The 14,406-nt window shown below is 45.8% G+C and overlaps 2 protein-coding genes across 2 annotated transcripts; one reads left to right on the forward strand and one right to left on the reverse strand.

Moving 5' to 3' along the window:
* Positions 1–2,418: 2,418 nt before the first annotated feature.
* Positions 2,419–6,284, forward strand: LOC119267212 (ATP-dependent 6-phosphofructokinase 6-like). The gene is made up of 11 exons (XM_037548571.1): positions 2,419–2,881; positions 3,251–3,297; positions 3,412–3,451; positions 3,538–3,738; positions 4,202–4,414; positions 4,498–4,566; positions 4,659–4,788; positions 4,911–4,951; positions 5,051–5,275; positions 5,482–5,685; positions 5,774–6,284. Exons 1-11 carry the CDS (start codon positions 2,660–2,662, stop codon positions 5,987–5,989), a joined length of 1,608 nt encoding a protein of 535 aa, XP_037404468.1. The 5' UTR covers positions 2,419–2,659; the 3' UTR covers positions 5,990–6,284.
* A 483-nt stretch (positions 6,285–6,767) lies between these two features.
* Positions 6,768–7,280, reverse strand: LOC119267213 (40S ribosomal protein S3-3-like). The gene is made up of 2 exons (XM_037548572.1): positions 7,151–7,280; positions 6,768–7,059 (listed from the first exon to the last, which is right to left on the reverse strand). The coding sequence occupies exons 1-2, from the start codon at positions 7,238–7,240 to the stop codon at positions 6,913–6,915; spliced, it is 237 nt and encodes a 78-aa protein (XP_037404469.1). The 5' UTR covers positions 7,241–7,280; the 3' UTR covers positions 6,768–6,912.
* Positions 7,281–14,406: the final 7,126 nt, after the last annotated feature.

Genomic DNA, 14,406 nt, shown 5'->3' on the forward strand with positions numbered 1-14,406 from the left:
CCTGCTCGTCCCCCTGGCTCCGCCCCTGTCTACAACTAATGCCATCAATCCATGAAACAATTGTTTTCCAGAGCATAATGAGTGCAACATCATGTTTGCTCCTATCTCAACAACACAATAATGCACTTTTTGCAATCAGGCTTGTTAAGCTCAAAATAAGAAAATCCCTCTCTTCCTTTAACATATTCCAAATCCTGACCATCACACACAAATACACCATTGAAACGAACCACACAACCAAGAAATCTAGATGACCCATTCAATCTAAAATGGAGACAACAAATTTATCACTACTCTAACCAAAAGTAAAATATGAATAATCAAATTTCAAAGAACTTACCAATAAATTGGGTAGACCCATTCATAGTCGATGGAAATCACTTGCTCTTTTTCAGCAACACATCTCCATCGTGGCTACGAGATCACCACCACCACCGGTTGCTGGAGCCATGACGTGTACCTGAAAGATTAGGGTTTTAGAGGAGGATTGGGGGAAGCTAATGCGACTGAAAAGGAAAGGTGGAGCAGGGTAGAAGCACTTACCGAGTGTGACAATGGTGAAGTACAGCGCCACCGTACGCCAGTTCCGACGTCGGGAGTTGTCAAGGTCACCGGGGGTGGTGACTCTGGTAGGGGGGACATGGCAGGGCTCGAGCTGGCTTGCGGCTACAGACAAGAGGGTGTGAGAGATGTAGTTATGCCGGTTGCTGGCAATGGTTGATGCAAGCCCATCGACGGTTGATGTCGCGGGAGGAGCAGGGGTTCCTGGTCGGGACGTGTGAGACACAAAAGAACGATCCACTTTTTTAGTCCTCTAAACCCTAGGCTGAGTTGGCATGCCTAATCAGCATTGCCTGCGGTCAAAACCGGTTTACCAGCGCCAAACCGAGACCAGGTGACTAGGTTGAGTTTTCAACCTGTGGTAATTTGGGAGTGTATTTTGACTTGTTCGGAAATTTAGTGTTGTAATTAAACCAATCGATTAGTTCAGGGATAAAATATGGAATTTTCTCTAGAAACTACACTCAATTCAAGCAAAGTGGTGAAGTAACTAACTAACGAGGAGCGGAGGAGTTGGAGCAGCAGCCAGCCAAGCACACTCGCATTGCTCGTAGTGGTGGCTCGGGGGAACCCTAGTCCCGCTGGCCGCCAGCCCTTGCATCGAACACCACTCCCTCGCCGCCGGCAGCGGCGGGGCCTTCCATGGGTGCGACTCCTCTCCCTCCCTGGCTGGCGGCGGTGCTGCTCGGTGACTGGTGTGGTGGGATGCTGTGCCTAGTGGTGTGCCCCGACTTGCAGTCTGTGGAGCTCGAACCAAAGTTGCGGTTTGTGGTGTGCCTCGTCGGCTTATGCGGCTTGGGGTTCTGGTCGGCAGGCGGGCTGATCGGGGTGGCGTGGGGGCCTGCTGCCGTGAAAATAATTGTAGTTGTCCTCGTGCTCTTTTCGCATCATGGCAACGTCCTACATGATCGGTCCTCCTCGATTTGGTCATCGTCATGTTCCGAAACTGCTGCTTTAGATCTTGGCCAAGATATCTAGATCAGATAGAGTTCGGCCGTGCACGCCATACCAGTCTACGAGGTTCCATGATGGCGTGGCGCGAAGCTCTATTGTTTGTTGGCACCATGGGACATGTCAGCTTCTCGATTTCTATAATGTAGGCAGTTGTGGAGAATGTCATGGTGGGTGAGATCGGAGGATCAGTTAGACAGGCAGAGCCTTCAGGTGTTCGATAACTCTCAGGAGCGGCAGTGTCAAGTGGGGGCAACATCGTTGGAGGAATTCATTTTTGGTGGTGCTCCTCGGGTACTGAGCTGTGACTTCCGGGGTGAAAAAATAAGGTCCGCCCTTCATTGGTTGTGCCTGGCAATTGGCTTGCTGAAGGAATTGTTTTGAGAGCTTGAACTTCTCCAGGGTGAAAACCTAATATCTTGGATCGGGCAACGATGGTGCTTGTTCACTGTTACTTCTTGAAGGAGTTGCTTTTGAAGACCTTCTATATTTTTTGGATGTTGTATTTGGTGGTGATTTGTGTGCGGCTGCTGAGAGAAGTCAGTCGCTCTGGTGGGACCTTTGTTTTTTCTTTTCTTTCTTTGCTATTTTTTGTTGTTGTGTGCATCCTGGATGTCGTTGCGACATCTTGTAGGTGCAAAGACCGGATGCAATTGGTATCTGCGCGGCATTAATATATTTCCCTTTAAAAAAATTCAAGCAAAGTGGCGATCTTTTCGACTCAAACAAATACCAGAAAAGGAGCAACTTCCCCGTGATATATCCCATCGCGTACTGACAAGGCGACCCGGGTGTCATTTCTTCTCGCGCAAGGCCAACACGAAATGGCAGGCCCGTAAATAGCCCGAAACCCCGATGCCCCTCCCGGGAACCCCGCGAAGTTTCCCACCTCCCCTCCCCCTCCTCTCCCCTCGTGCGGCCGTCAAACCCCGTCGCCGCCGTCAAACCCAGCGGCTAACGGCGGCGCGGACGACGCTAATCCGAATATATAAACCCCCGCCCCGGCGTCTCTCCTCCCCACACACCAAGAGCAGGAGGATCACTCCCAGAATCACCGGCTAAGCTCAAGCTCCCTCGTGATCTCAAAACCACCTTTTTTTTTCCTCATCTTTCCACCTCGTGCTTACCGACGGGGTCCCTCCCTGCCATGGAGTCCGTCGGCGTCGCCCCTGCCCCCGTGGCGGTGGCGGTGGCGGAGCAGAAGATGAAGCTTCTCGAGCCGCGGAAGGAGCCCCTCGCCTCCTCCGCCGCCGCGGCCGCCGCCAAGGCGCCGTGCAAGTGGGCGATGAAGAAGAAGCTCGTGGGCGGCGACGCCGGCTACGTGCTCGAGGACGTGCCCCACCTCACCGACTACATGCCCGAGCTCCCGGTGCGTGCCATAGCCCCCGTGCTCCTCTCGCTGTGTCCCGTTCCGATCGCTTTGGTGCTCTGGTCTGCTTGATTTCAGCTCGGAGCTGCCAAGTCCCCATGCTTTCCCGGCCCCTGTTTTTGGCGCCCTTCTGTGGATACTCCACATCTTTATATTTTTCACGATTTTCCATGGATTCGAGGATAAACTGATCGCCATGCAGTCCAGCTGCTCCAACAATTTTGGAACACAGGGAAATCAATCGATCGATCGATCCCCGGAAAGAAACTGAAATTTCAGTTTCTATGCGCGATTTGTTTGCAGATTACAGTTACAGAATCCTTGAATTGAATCGATTGCTCACATCTTATTACCGTTGCTGATCTGCAGACGTACCCGAATCCTCTCCAGGACAACCCTGCCTACTCGGTCGTCAAGTAAGAATTCCCCTCCTTTCTTTGCCCTGCACAGTTCAGTTCCATCCAAACACGCATGTTTCCCGAAGCTGACCTTTCTTCCTGCTCCAACCACGTGTTGTCCATCCATCCCAGGCAGTACTTCGTCAACACGGACGACACCGTCACGCAAAAGGTGAGAAATTTTCTGTGAATTATGTACTTTTGGGCGAACAGAATGCGAGGTGATCTGCCGAGGCTGACTTTGTGGATGGGTTGCAGATTGTTGTTCGTAAGAACAGTGCAAGAGGCACCCACTTCCGGCGCGCCGGGCCGCGGCAGAGGGTCTACTTCCAGCCCGATGAGGTGAACGCGGCCATCGTCACCTGCGGCGGCCTCTGCCCCGGGCTCAACACGGTCATCCGCGAGCTCGTGTGCGGGTTGTATGACATGTACGGTGTCACCAGCGTCGTTGGCATAGAAGTGAGGACTTCCGGAGTCTTCTTCTTGTTTGTTTTGCATTTGTAAATTATCACAATGCTCTGGTTAGTATTTTAGGATTAGCATAGTGCTTTGTTACGATGCTAACGAGGCTAGTTAATCACAGTAACTGATTTTGAGTGCTTAGGAAGGTGTGATTTAGAACAATACCGCCTGCGAATACAATATTGATGGCGACACCGATAAGCATTTTTAGCTGTCACCTAATAAGTAATAACATGATGCTGCAATGTTGATAATCCTGAAACTGCTTAGAAGTGTGTTACTTCGGAACAAACTCCCTGAGAATACAATATTGATGGTGACACTAATAAGCATTGTTTGCCGGCACTTAACGACATGGTGTTGTCATTAGTTAGGCCTGAATATAATATTGCTATTTGTCAACCGTTATGTTTATTCTGTTTTTGTTTTCTGAACCTAATTCTGGATGTGCAATATGCAGGGTGGGTACAAGGGCTTCTATTCTCGAAACACCGTTACATTGACACCCAAATCAGTGAATGACATCCACAAGAGAGGGGGGACCATTCTTGGAACTTCAAGGGGTGGACATGACACTGCCAAAATTGTGGATAGTCTTCAGGACCGTGGCATTAACCAGGTCTACATCATTGGAGGTGATGGTACTCAGCAAGGCGCTTCCGTAATTTATGAGGTAACAAAATTGCTACTGCAGGAAGGTCTCAATCAGACGCTCAATTCCATGTCTCACATGCAACTGCTTTTACTTAATTTCAGGAAGTCCGTAGACGGGGCCTCAAATGTGCAGTGGTCGGTGTCCCAAAGACCATCGATAATGATATTGCGGTACTCCCCTCTTTCCTTTGCCCCTGCATTTATGTACAAGAGTGATTGTTTTCCACACTGGTTGTGATTTCGATGTTGAATTGTCCGCACAGGTGATTGATAAATCTTTTGGATTTGACACTGCTGTGGAGGAGGCTCAGAGAGCTATCAACGCTGCTCATGTTGAAGCTGAAAGTGCAGAGAATGGCATTGGTGTTGTGAAGCTAATGGGCCGCAACAGTGGTATGTCTCTTTCCTTGTTACAAACTTGCAGTCACATCTTAAAAGTAATACCTGCTCCTGCATATTCTGAAGGAAAGTGGTTTTAAGTAAATAATAATGAGTTATAAATTATATTGATGCAGGGTTCATCGCAATGTATGCTACTCTAGCTAGTCGTGACGTGGTATGTTGTTATCATTCATTCTATAAGTTCATTACACTAATCAACATAACAGTAATGTCAAGTCGAAGACTGACCACTTTGCTTTGCTTGTTATCTCAGGATTGTTGCTTAATCCCAGAGTCTCCATTCTACCTTGAAGGGAAAGGAGGCCTCCTTGAGTTCGTCGAGAAACGGCTCAAGGACAGTGGTCATATGGTCATTGTGGTGGCCGAGGGTGCTGGCCAAGATCTCATCGCCCAAAGCATGAACTTTGTGGACACTCAGGATGCTTCTGGAAATAAGCTGCTTCTGGATGTTGGCCTTTGGCTATCCCAGAAGATCAAGGTCAGATTTCTGGTCCAAACTTTCCTTTCCCTGTCAATGTGGGGACAAGCAATGCTCTTTATCTCTTTGGCTCATTCAAGTATATTAGTATCAAGTCATGATAGAATCAGCAACAAGCCACTTGTTAGTAGATTGAAAGTTTGAAGCCCAAAGAAAGCCCTGGTCATATTCCACCACTGAATTGCTTGGCTTTCTTCATCATGCAGGATCATTTCAAGAAGAAGACTAACTTCCCCATAACTCTCAAGTACATTGACCCGACATACATGATCCGCGCGGTCCGGTCAAACGCCTCCGACAACGTCTACTGCACCCTGCTTGCGCACAGCGCCCTCCATGGCGCCATGGCAGGATACAGTGGCTTCACCGTCGCGCCCGTGAACGGCAGACACGCTTACATCCCTTTCTATGTAAGTACAGCAGGAAACAGTGATCAACCCTGAGATCTGTCGAACTCCTATCAAACCTTATGCTGATAGTCTAAAATTTTGGCTGCAGAGAATCACCGAGAAGCAGAACAAGGTCGTGATCACTGACAGGATGTGGGCGAGGGTGCTGTGCTCGACGAACCAGCCCTGCTTCCTGAGCCACGAGGATGTCGAGAACATGAAGCACGACGACGATGAGCGCCACCACCTGCACAACACGCAGCTCCTCGACGGCTCACCGGCGAAGTGCTCACCCAACTGCAATGGGTCCGCTGGAGCAGAGTGAGAGGCACAAAGCTATTTGGATGGATATATTGAGCATGTGTAATTATAGCTATTCTTTTTTAACCTTCTCTTGTGAGTTTTTAGCTTGCCTTGTAGTAGAGACTTCTCCGGAGAATTACTGTATAACTATATATAATAAGGGTTCCACGATGGCAATCTTTGGTGGTAGAAGCTCGATTTTGTAGATTAGAAAATGCTAAGTTTTGGGTTCGAGCTCTTCGCAACAGAAGCTCTTTTGCAACACTTCATCTGAATCCTGGTTTATTATTCAGTTGTAAAGAATTGCCTTAAAATCACCCCCCCCCCCCCTCTTTAGTGTTTTTATCTATTTATTTGCAATGAAGCAAGCCCCTTTTACAGACGTGGAGTTTTACACCTGAGCTCATATGCTCCTTATGTGAACAGTAAAATAAATAAAATAGAAAAAGCATACTTTAAAAATGTTTGTTGTGCATGCAAATTTCATCAAGAAATGACATTGGTGGAAGGCGTGGTAAAAAAGAAAATTGATGCTTACATTCAAATGCATTTTGAAGCTCTGATGTTGTTTTTTCTTGCCACGGTTTTCAGCAATGTGATTTCGTGATGCAATTTTGCATGCATAACAAACATTTCTTAAAGTAGCTTGTCAGATAACGCATAAGAACACATAACAAACAGTGAAAAGGTGGCACAAACGGAAGAGCGACAAACTAGCTGGGCAGAATAAATCCAAACAAAGGTTTCTGGCATACATAAGTAACTTGTCTTGGCAAAACTTAGTTTAAACAAAATTAACATAGAAGCATTACACAAAAACTTTTGTCCATTAAAAGGTAAGGTAGGTAACCGAGCGTTGCATAGCCCTCGCTTATCACAGGGATAGAAAACTAGCTAGGACCAAAATGATGTGCCGTTTCATGGTCTGCTTGCTCTATTGAGACTTTAGACCTCAACCAAAGCCGGTGGGCGCAGCTCATCCTCCTCCTTCAGGGGGTGGATGGTGACGAGGTCAGGCAGCGGGGTGGTAGGGCCAAGCTTGCCCTTGGGGTCCCAGTCAAGCATAATCTTCACCTTGATACCAAGAACGCCCTACAAAACCAAGCCAATGTTGAATCATATGTAGTTCCATGAGCAACAAACCGGGAAAAACAAGGTTAAGTAAGCAGCACAACAAACAAACATGTCTGAGAAGAACGTGCCTAACTGTAGCATCAATGTACTCGTTGACGGGCTGACCAGATGAGATCATGTACCCGTCCTTGAACTTCATCGACTTGGCTCTCTGGGCCCTGAGCTTGCCGCTCACAATGACCTAGTGCAAAATCAAGAGAGTAGTCAACAACTAAACATAGGAAGTGTAAAATAAGAATGTCAGATCACATGTGCAGAGAGTAGTCAGCAACTAAACATAGACGTGGGCTTGCTGAGGCACATGTGATCTCCAAGAGACCGTTGTATTGAGATACAAAGAGAGAAAAAGCCATCTAGTTACTACCTACGGACCCGTAGGTCTGAGTTGAACTACTCATGCATGATTGGAGAGGCACAAATGAGGATGATGAACCCCTTCATGATCGTGTTCCCCTCCGGCAGAGTGCTGGAATAGGGTTCTAGATTGGATCTCATGGTTCTGAAACTTGCGGCGGCTGGAATGAAATTTCGTCGACTCCCCTAGGGTTTCTAGAGCTGGGAGGTATTTATAGAGCGAAGAAGCGGTGCAGGAGGCCACCGAGGTGGGCACAACCCACCTGGGTGCGCCTGAGGGCCCAGGCGCGCCCTGGTGGGTTGTGCCCCCCTTGGGGCACCCCCCAGGTGCTTCTCTGGCCCATCTGGTGTCTTCTGGTCCAAAAAAATCCATAAAAAGTTTCGTTGCATTTGGACTCCATTTGATATTGATTTTCTGCAATGTAAAAAACAAGCAGAAAACAACAACTGGCACTTGGCACTATGTCAATAGTTAGTCCCAAAAAATAATATAAAATGATTGTAAAACATTCAAGAATGATAATATAACAGCATGAAACAATCAAAAATTATAGATACGTTGGAGACATATCAACGTCCATTTGCCAAATTTCATAATCATAAAATGCAGCAATTGCTAACATGATTCAGACAGACTTAAGCATCGCTACGAGTGAGAAAGTCTCATCGTAGTCAACTCCTTGAACTTGTCGAAAACCTTTCACGACAAGTCGAGCTTTGTAGACAGTAACATTTCCATTATCGTCAGTCTTCTTCTTGAAGATCCATTTATTCTCTATGGCTCGCCGATCATCGGGCAAGTCCACCAAAGCCCATACTCTGTTCTCATACATGGATCCTATCTCAGATTTCATGGCCTCAAGTCATTTATCGAAATCTGGGCTCATCATAGCTTCTTCATAGTTCGTAGGTTCGTCATGGTCTAGTAACATGACTTCCAGAACAATATTACCGTACCATTCTGGTGCAGAATGTGCTCTGTTCAACTTACGAGGTCCAGTAGTAACTTGATCTGAAGTTTCATGATCATCATCGTTAGTTTCCTCTCTAGATGGTGTAGGCATCATGGGAATGGATTTCTCTGATGAGCTACTTTCCAATTCGAGAGAAGATACTATTACCTCATCAAGTTCTACTTTCCTCCCACTCACTTCTTTCGAGAGAAACTCCTTATCTAGAAAGTTTCCATTCTTGGCAACAAAGATCTTGCCTTTGAATTTGTGGTAGAAGGTGTACCCAATTGTTTCCTTAGGGTATCCTATGAAGATGCACTTCTCCAATTTGGGTTTGAGTTTATCAGGCTGAAGCCTTTTTACATAAGTGTCGCAACCCCAAACTTAAGAAACGACAGCTTAGGTTTCTTGCCGAACCACAGTTCATATGGTGTTGTCTCAACGGATTTAGACGGTGCCCTATTTAACGTTAACGCAACTGTCTCTAATGCATAAACCAAAAATGATAGTGGTAAATCGGTAAGAGACATCATAGATTGCACCATATCTAATAAAATACGGTTACGACGTTCGGACACACCATTACGCTTTGGTGTTCTAGGTGGCGTGAGTTGTGAAACTATTCCACATTGTTTTAAACGAAGGCCAAACTCATAACTCAAATATTCGCCTCCGCGATCAGATCGTAGAAACTTTATTTTCTTGTTACGATGATTCTCCACTTCATTATGAAATTCTTTGAACTTTTCAAATGTTTCAGACTTGTGTTTCATTAAGTAGATATACCCATATATGCTCAAATTATTTGTGAAGGTCAGAAAATAACGATACCCGCCGCGTGCCTCAACACTCATCGGACCGCATACATCGGTATGTATTATTTCCAGTAAGTCATTGGCTCGCTCCATTGTTCCGGAGAATGGATTTTTAGTCATCTTGCCCATGAGGCATGGTTCGCAAGTATCAAATGATTCATAATCAAGTGATTCCAAAAGCCTATCTGCATGGAGTTTCTTCATGCACTTTACACCAATATGACCTAAACGGCAGTGCCACAAATATGTTGCACTATCATTATCAACTTTGCATCTTTTGGCATCAATATTATGAATATATGTATCACCACAATCGAGATTCAACAAAAATAGACCACTCTTCAAGGATGTATGACCATAAAAGATATTACTCATATAAATAGAACAACCATTATTCTCCGATTTAAATGAATAACCGTCTCGCACTAAACAAGATCCAGATATAATGTTCATGCTCAACGTTGGCACCAAATAACAATTATTCAGGTCTAGAACTAATCCTGAAGGTTGATGTAGAGGTAGCGTGCCAATGGCAATCACACCGACCTTGGAACCATTCCCGACGCGCATCTTCACCTCGTCCTTAGCCAATCTTCGTTTAATCCGTAGCTCCTGTTTCGAGTTACAAATATGAGAAACCGAACCAGTATCAAATAACCAGGCGCTACTACGAGCATTAGTAAGGTACACATCAATAACATGTATATCAAATATACATTTGTTCACTTTGTCATCCTTTTTATCTGCCAAATACTTGGGGCAGTTACGCTTCCAATGACTAGTCCCTTTGTAGTAGAAGCACTCAGTTTCAGGCTTGGGTCCAGCTTTGGGCTTCTTCCCGGGAGTAGCAACTTGCTTGCCATTCTTTTTGAAGTTCCCCTTCTTTCCCTTGCCCTTTTTCTTGAAACTAGTGGTCTTATTAACCATAAACACTTGATGCTCCTGAAGGAAATATGCCCTAGAGGCAATAATAAAGTTGTTATTTATATTTCCTTATATCATGATAAATGTTTATTATTCATGCTAGAATTGTATTAACTGGAAACTTAGTACATGTGTGAATACATAGACAAAGAGAGTGTCACTAGTTTGCCTCTACTTGACTAGCTCGTTGAATCAATGATGGTTATGTTTCCTAACCATAGACATGAGTTGTCATTTGATTAACGGGATCACATCATTAGAGAATGATGTGACTGACCCATCCGTTAGCTTAGCACGATGATCGTTTAGTTTGTTGCTATTGCTTTCTCCATAACTATACATGTTCCTATGACTATGAGATCATGCAACTCCCGAATACCGGAGGAACACTTTGTGTGCTACCAAACGTCACAACGTAACTGGGTGATTATAAAGGTGCTCTACAGGTGTCTCTTATGGTGTTTGTTGAGTTGGCATGGATCAAGATTAGGATTTGTCACTCTGATTGTCGAAGAGGTATCCCTGGGCCCTCTCAGTAATGTACATCACTATAAGCCTTGCAAGCAATGTAATTAATGAGTTAGTTACGGGATGTAGCATTACGGAACAAGTAAAGAGACTTGCCAGTAACGAGATTGAACTAGGTATTGGGATATTGACGATCGAATCTTGGGCAAGTAACATACTGATGACAAAGGGAACAACGTATACCGTTATGCGGTTTGACCGATAAAGATCTTTGTAGAATATGTAGAAGCCAATATGAGCATCCAGGTTCCGCTATTGGTTATTGACCGAAGACATGTCTCGGTCATGTCTACATAGTTATCGAACCCGCAGGGTCCGCACGCTTAACGTTCGGTGACGATCGGTATTACGAGTTTATGTGTTTTGATGTACCAAAGGTAGTTCGGAGTCCCGGATTTGATCACAAACATGACGAGGAGTCTCAAAATGGTCGAGACGTAAAGATCGATATATTGGAAGCCTATGTTTGGACATCAGAATGGTTCCGGGTGAAATCGGGAGTATGCAGGAGCACCGGGAGGTTACCGGAACCCCCCGGGAGGTGTATGGGCCTTATTGGGCCTTAGTGGAAAAGAGGGAGAAGAAGAAAAGGAGGGGGTGCCCCCCCAAGCCTAATCCGAGTTAGGAAGGGGGTCGCCCCCCTTTCCTTCCTTCTTCCTCCTCCTTCCTTCTCTCCTAAAACCAAACAAGGGGAGGGGGAATCCTACTCCCGGTGGGAGTAGGACTCCCTTGGGCGCGCCTAGAGAGGCCGCCCCCTCCCCCTCCTCCACTCCTTTATATACGGGGGAGGGGGCACCCCATGGACACACAAGTTGATCATTGATCTTTTAGCCGTGTGCGGTGCCCCCTCCACCATAATCCACCTCGGTTATATCGTAGCGGTGCTTAGGCGAACCCTGTTCCGGTAGCATCATCATCACCGTCATCACACCGTCGTGCTGATGAAACTCTCCCTTGAAGCTCTACTGGATCGTGAGTTTGCGGGACGTCACCGAGCTGAACATGTGCAGATCGCGGAGGTGTCGTACCTTCGGTGCTAGATCGGTCGATCGTGAAGACATACGACTACATCAACCGCATTGTCATAACGCTTCCGCTTATGGTCTACGAGGGTACGTAGACGATACTCTCCCCTATCATTGCTATGCATCACCATGATCTTGCGTGTGCGTAGGAATTTTTTTGAAATTACTGCGTTCCCCAACAGTGGCATCCAAGCCAGGTTTATGAGTAGATGTTATATGCACGAGTAGAACACAAAGGAGTTGTGGGAGTGGGTATATACATATTGCTTTCCGTCACTAGTTGATTCTTGATTCAGCGACATTGTTGGATGAAGCAGCCCAAACCGACATTACGCGTACGCTTACGCGAGATTGGTTCTATCGACGTGCTATCGCACACAGGTGGCTAGTGGGTGTTTGTTTCTCCAGCTTTAGTTGAATCGGATTCAATGAACAGGGTTCTTTCTAAAGATCAAAAAGCAATCACTATACCGCGTTGTGGTTTTTGATGCGTATGAAAGAACGGTTCTTGCTCAGCCCATAGCAGCCACGTAAAACTTGCAACAACAAAGTAGAGGACGTCTAACTTGTGTTTGCAAGGCATGTTGTGATATGATATGGTCAAGACATGATGCTAAATTTTATTGTATGAGATGATCATGTTTTGTAACACAATTATCGGCAACTGGTAGGAGCCATATGGTTGTCGCTTTATTGTATGAAATGCAATCGCATGTAATTGATTTACTTTATCACTAAGCGGGAGCGATAGTCGTAGAAACAATATTGGCGAGACGACAACGATGCTTCGATGGAGATCAATGTGTCAAGCCAGTGACGATGGTGATCATGACGGTGCTTTGGAGATGGAGATCAAAGGCACGAGATGATGATGGCCATATCATATCACTTATATTGATTGCATGTGATGTTTATCCTTTGTGCATATTATTTTGCTTAGTTCGGCGGTAGCATTATAAGATGATCTCTCACTAAATTTCAAGGTATAAGTGTTCTCCCTGAGTATGCACCATTGCTACAGTTCGTCGTGCCAAGACACCACATGATGATCGGGTGTGATAAGCTCTACGTTCACATACAACGGGTGCAAGCCAGTTTTGCACACGCAGAATACTCGGGTTAAACTTGACGAGCCTAGCATATGCAGATATGGCCTCGGAACACTGGAGACCAAAAGGTCGAGCATGAATCATATAGTAGATATGATCAACATAGTGATGTTCACCATTCAAAACTACTCCATCTCACGTGATAATCGGACATGGTTTAGTTGATATGGATCACGTGATCACTTAGATGATTAAAGAGATGTCTATCTAAGTGGGAGTTCTTATGTAATTTGATTAATTGAACTTTAATTTATCATGAACTTAGTACCTGATAGTATTTTGAATGTCTATGTTGTTGTAGATAGATGGCCCGTGCTGTTGTTCCGTTGAATTTTAATGCGTTCCTAGAGAAAGCTAAGTTGAAAGATGATGGTGGCAATTACACGGACTGGGTCTGTAACTTGAAGATTATCCTCATTCCTACACCAAAGAATTACGTCCTGGAAGCACCGCTAGGTGCCAGGCCTGCTGCAGGAGCAACGCCAGATGTTATGAACACCTGGCAGAGCAAAGCTGATGACTACTCGATAGTTCAGAGTGCCATGCTTTACGGCTTAGAACCGGGACTTCAACGACGTTTTGAACGTCATGGAGCATATGAGATGTTCCAGGATTTGAAGTTAATATTTCAAGCAAATGCTCGGATTGAGAGATATGAGGTCTCCAATAAGTTCTACAACTGCCAGATGGACGAGAATAGTTCCGTCAGTGAACATATACTCAAAATGTCTGGGTATAACGATCACTTGATTCAACTAGGAGTTAATCTTCCGGATGATAGTGTCATTGACAGAATTCTTCAATCATTGCCACCAAGCTACAAGAGCTTCGTGATGAACTATAACATGCAAGGGATGGATAAGACAGTTCCCGAGCTCTTCGCAATGCTAAAGGCTGCGGAGGTAGAAATCAAGAAGGAGCATCGTGTTGATGGTCAACAAGACCACCAGTTTCAAGAAAAAGGGTAATGGGAAGAAGGGGAACTTCAAGTAGAACAGCAAGACAGTTGTTGCTCAAGTGAAGAAACCCAAGTCTGGACCTAAGCCTAAGAATGAGTGTCGGTGTCAAAACCGGCGGATCTCGGGTAGGGGGTTCCGAACTATGCGTCTAGGCCGGATGGTAACAGGAGGCAAGGGACACGAAGTTTTACCCAGGTTCGGGCCCTCTTGATGGAGGTAAAACCCTACGTCCTGCTTGATTAATATTGATGATATGGGTGTTACAAGAGTAGATCTACCACGAGATCAGAGAGGCTAAACCCTAGAAGCTAGCCTATGGTATGATTGTATGTTGTGATTGTTGTCCTACGGACTAAAACCCTTCGGTTTATATAGACACCGGAGAGGGTTAGGGTTACACAAGGTCGGTTACAAAGGAGGAGATATCCATATACGTATTGCCTAGCTTGCCTTCCACGCCAAGTAGAGTCCCATCCGAACACGAGACGAAGTCTTCAATCTTGTATCTTCATAGTCTAACAGTCCGGCCAATGGAGATAGTCCGGCTGTCCGGAGACCCCCTAATCCAGGACTCCCTCAGTAGCCCCTGAACCAGGCTTCAATAACGATGAGTCCGGCGCGCAGTTGTCTTCGGCATT

This window comes from Triticum dicoccoides, chromosome 3A (assembly GCF_002162155.2).
Source record: "Triticum dicoccoides isolate Atlit2015 ecotype Zavitan chromosome 3A, WEW_v2.0, whole genome shotgun sequence".
Taxonomy (NCBI): domain Eukaryota; kingdom Viridiplantae; phylum Streptophyta; class Magnoliopsida; order Poales; family Poaceae; genus Triticum; species Triticum dicoccoides.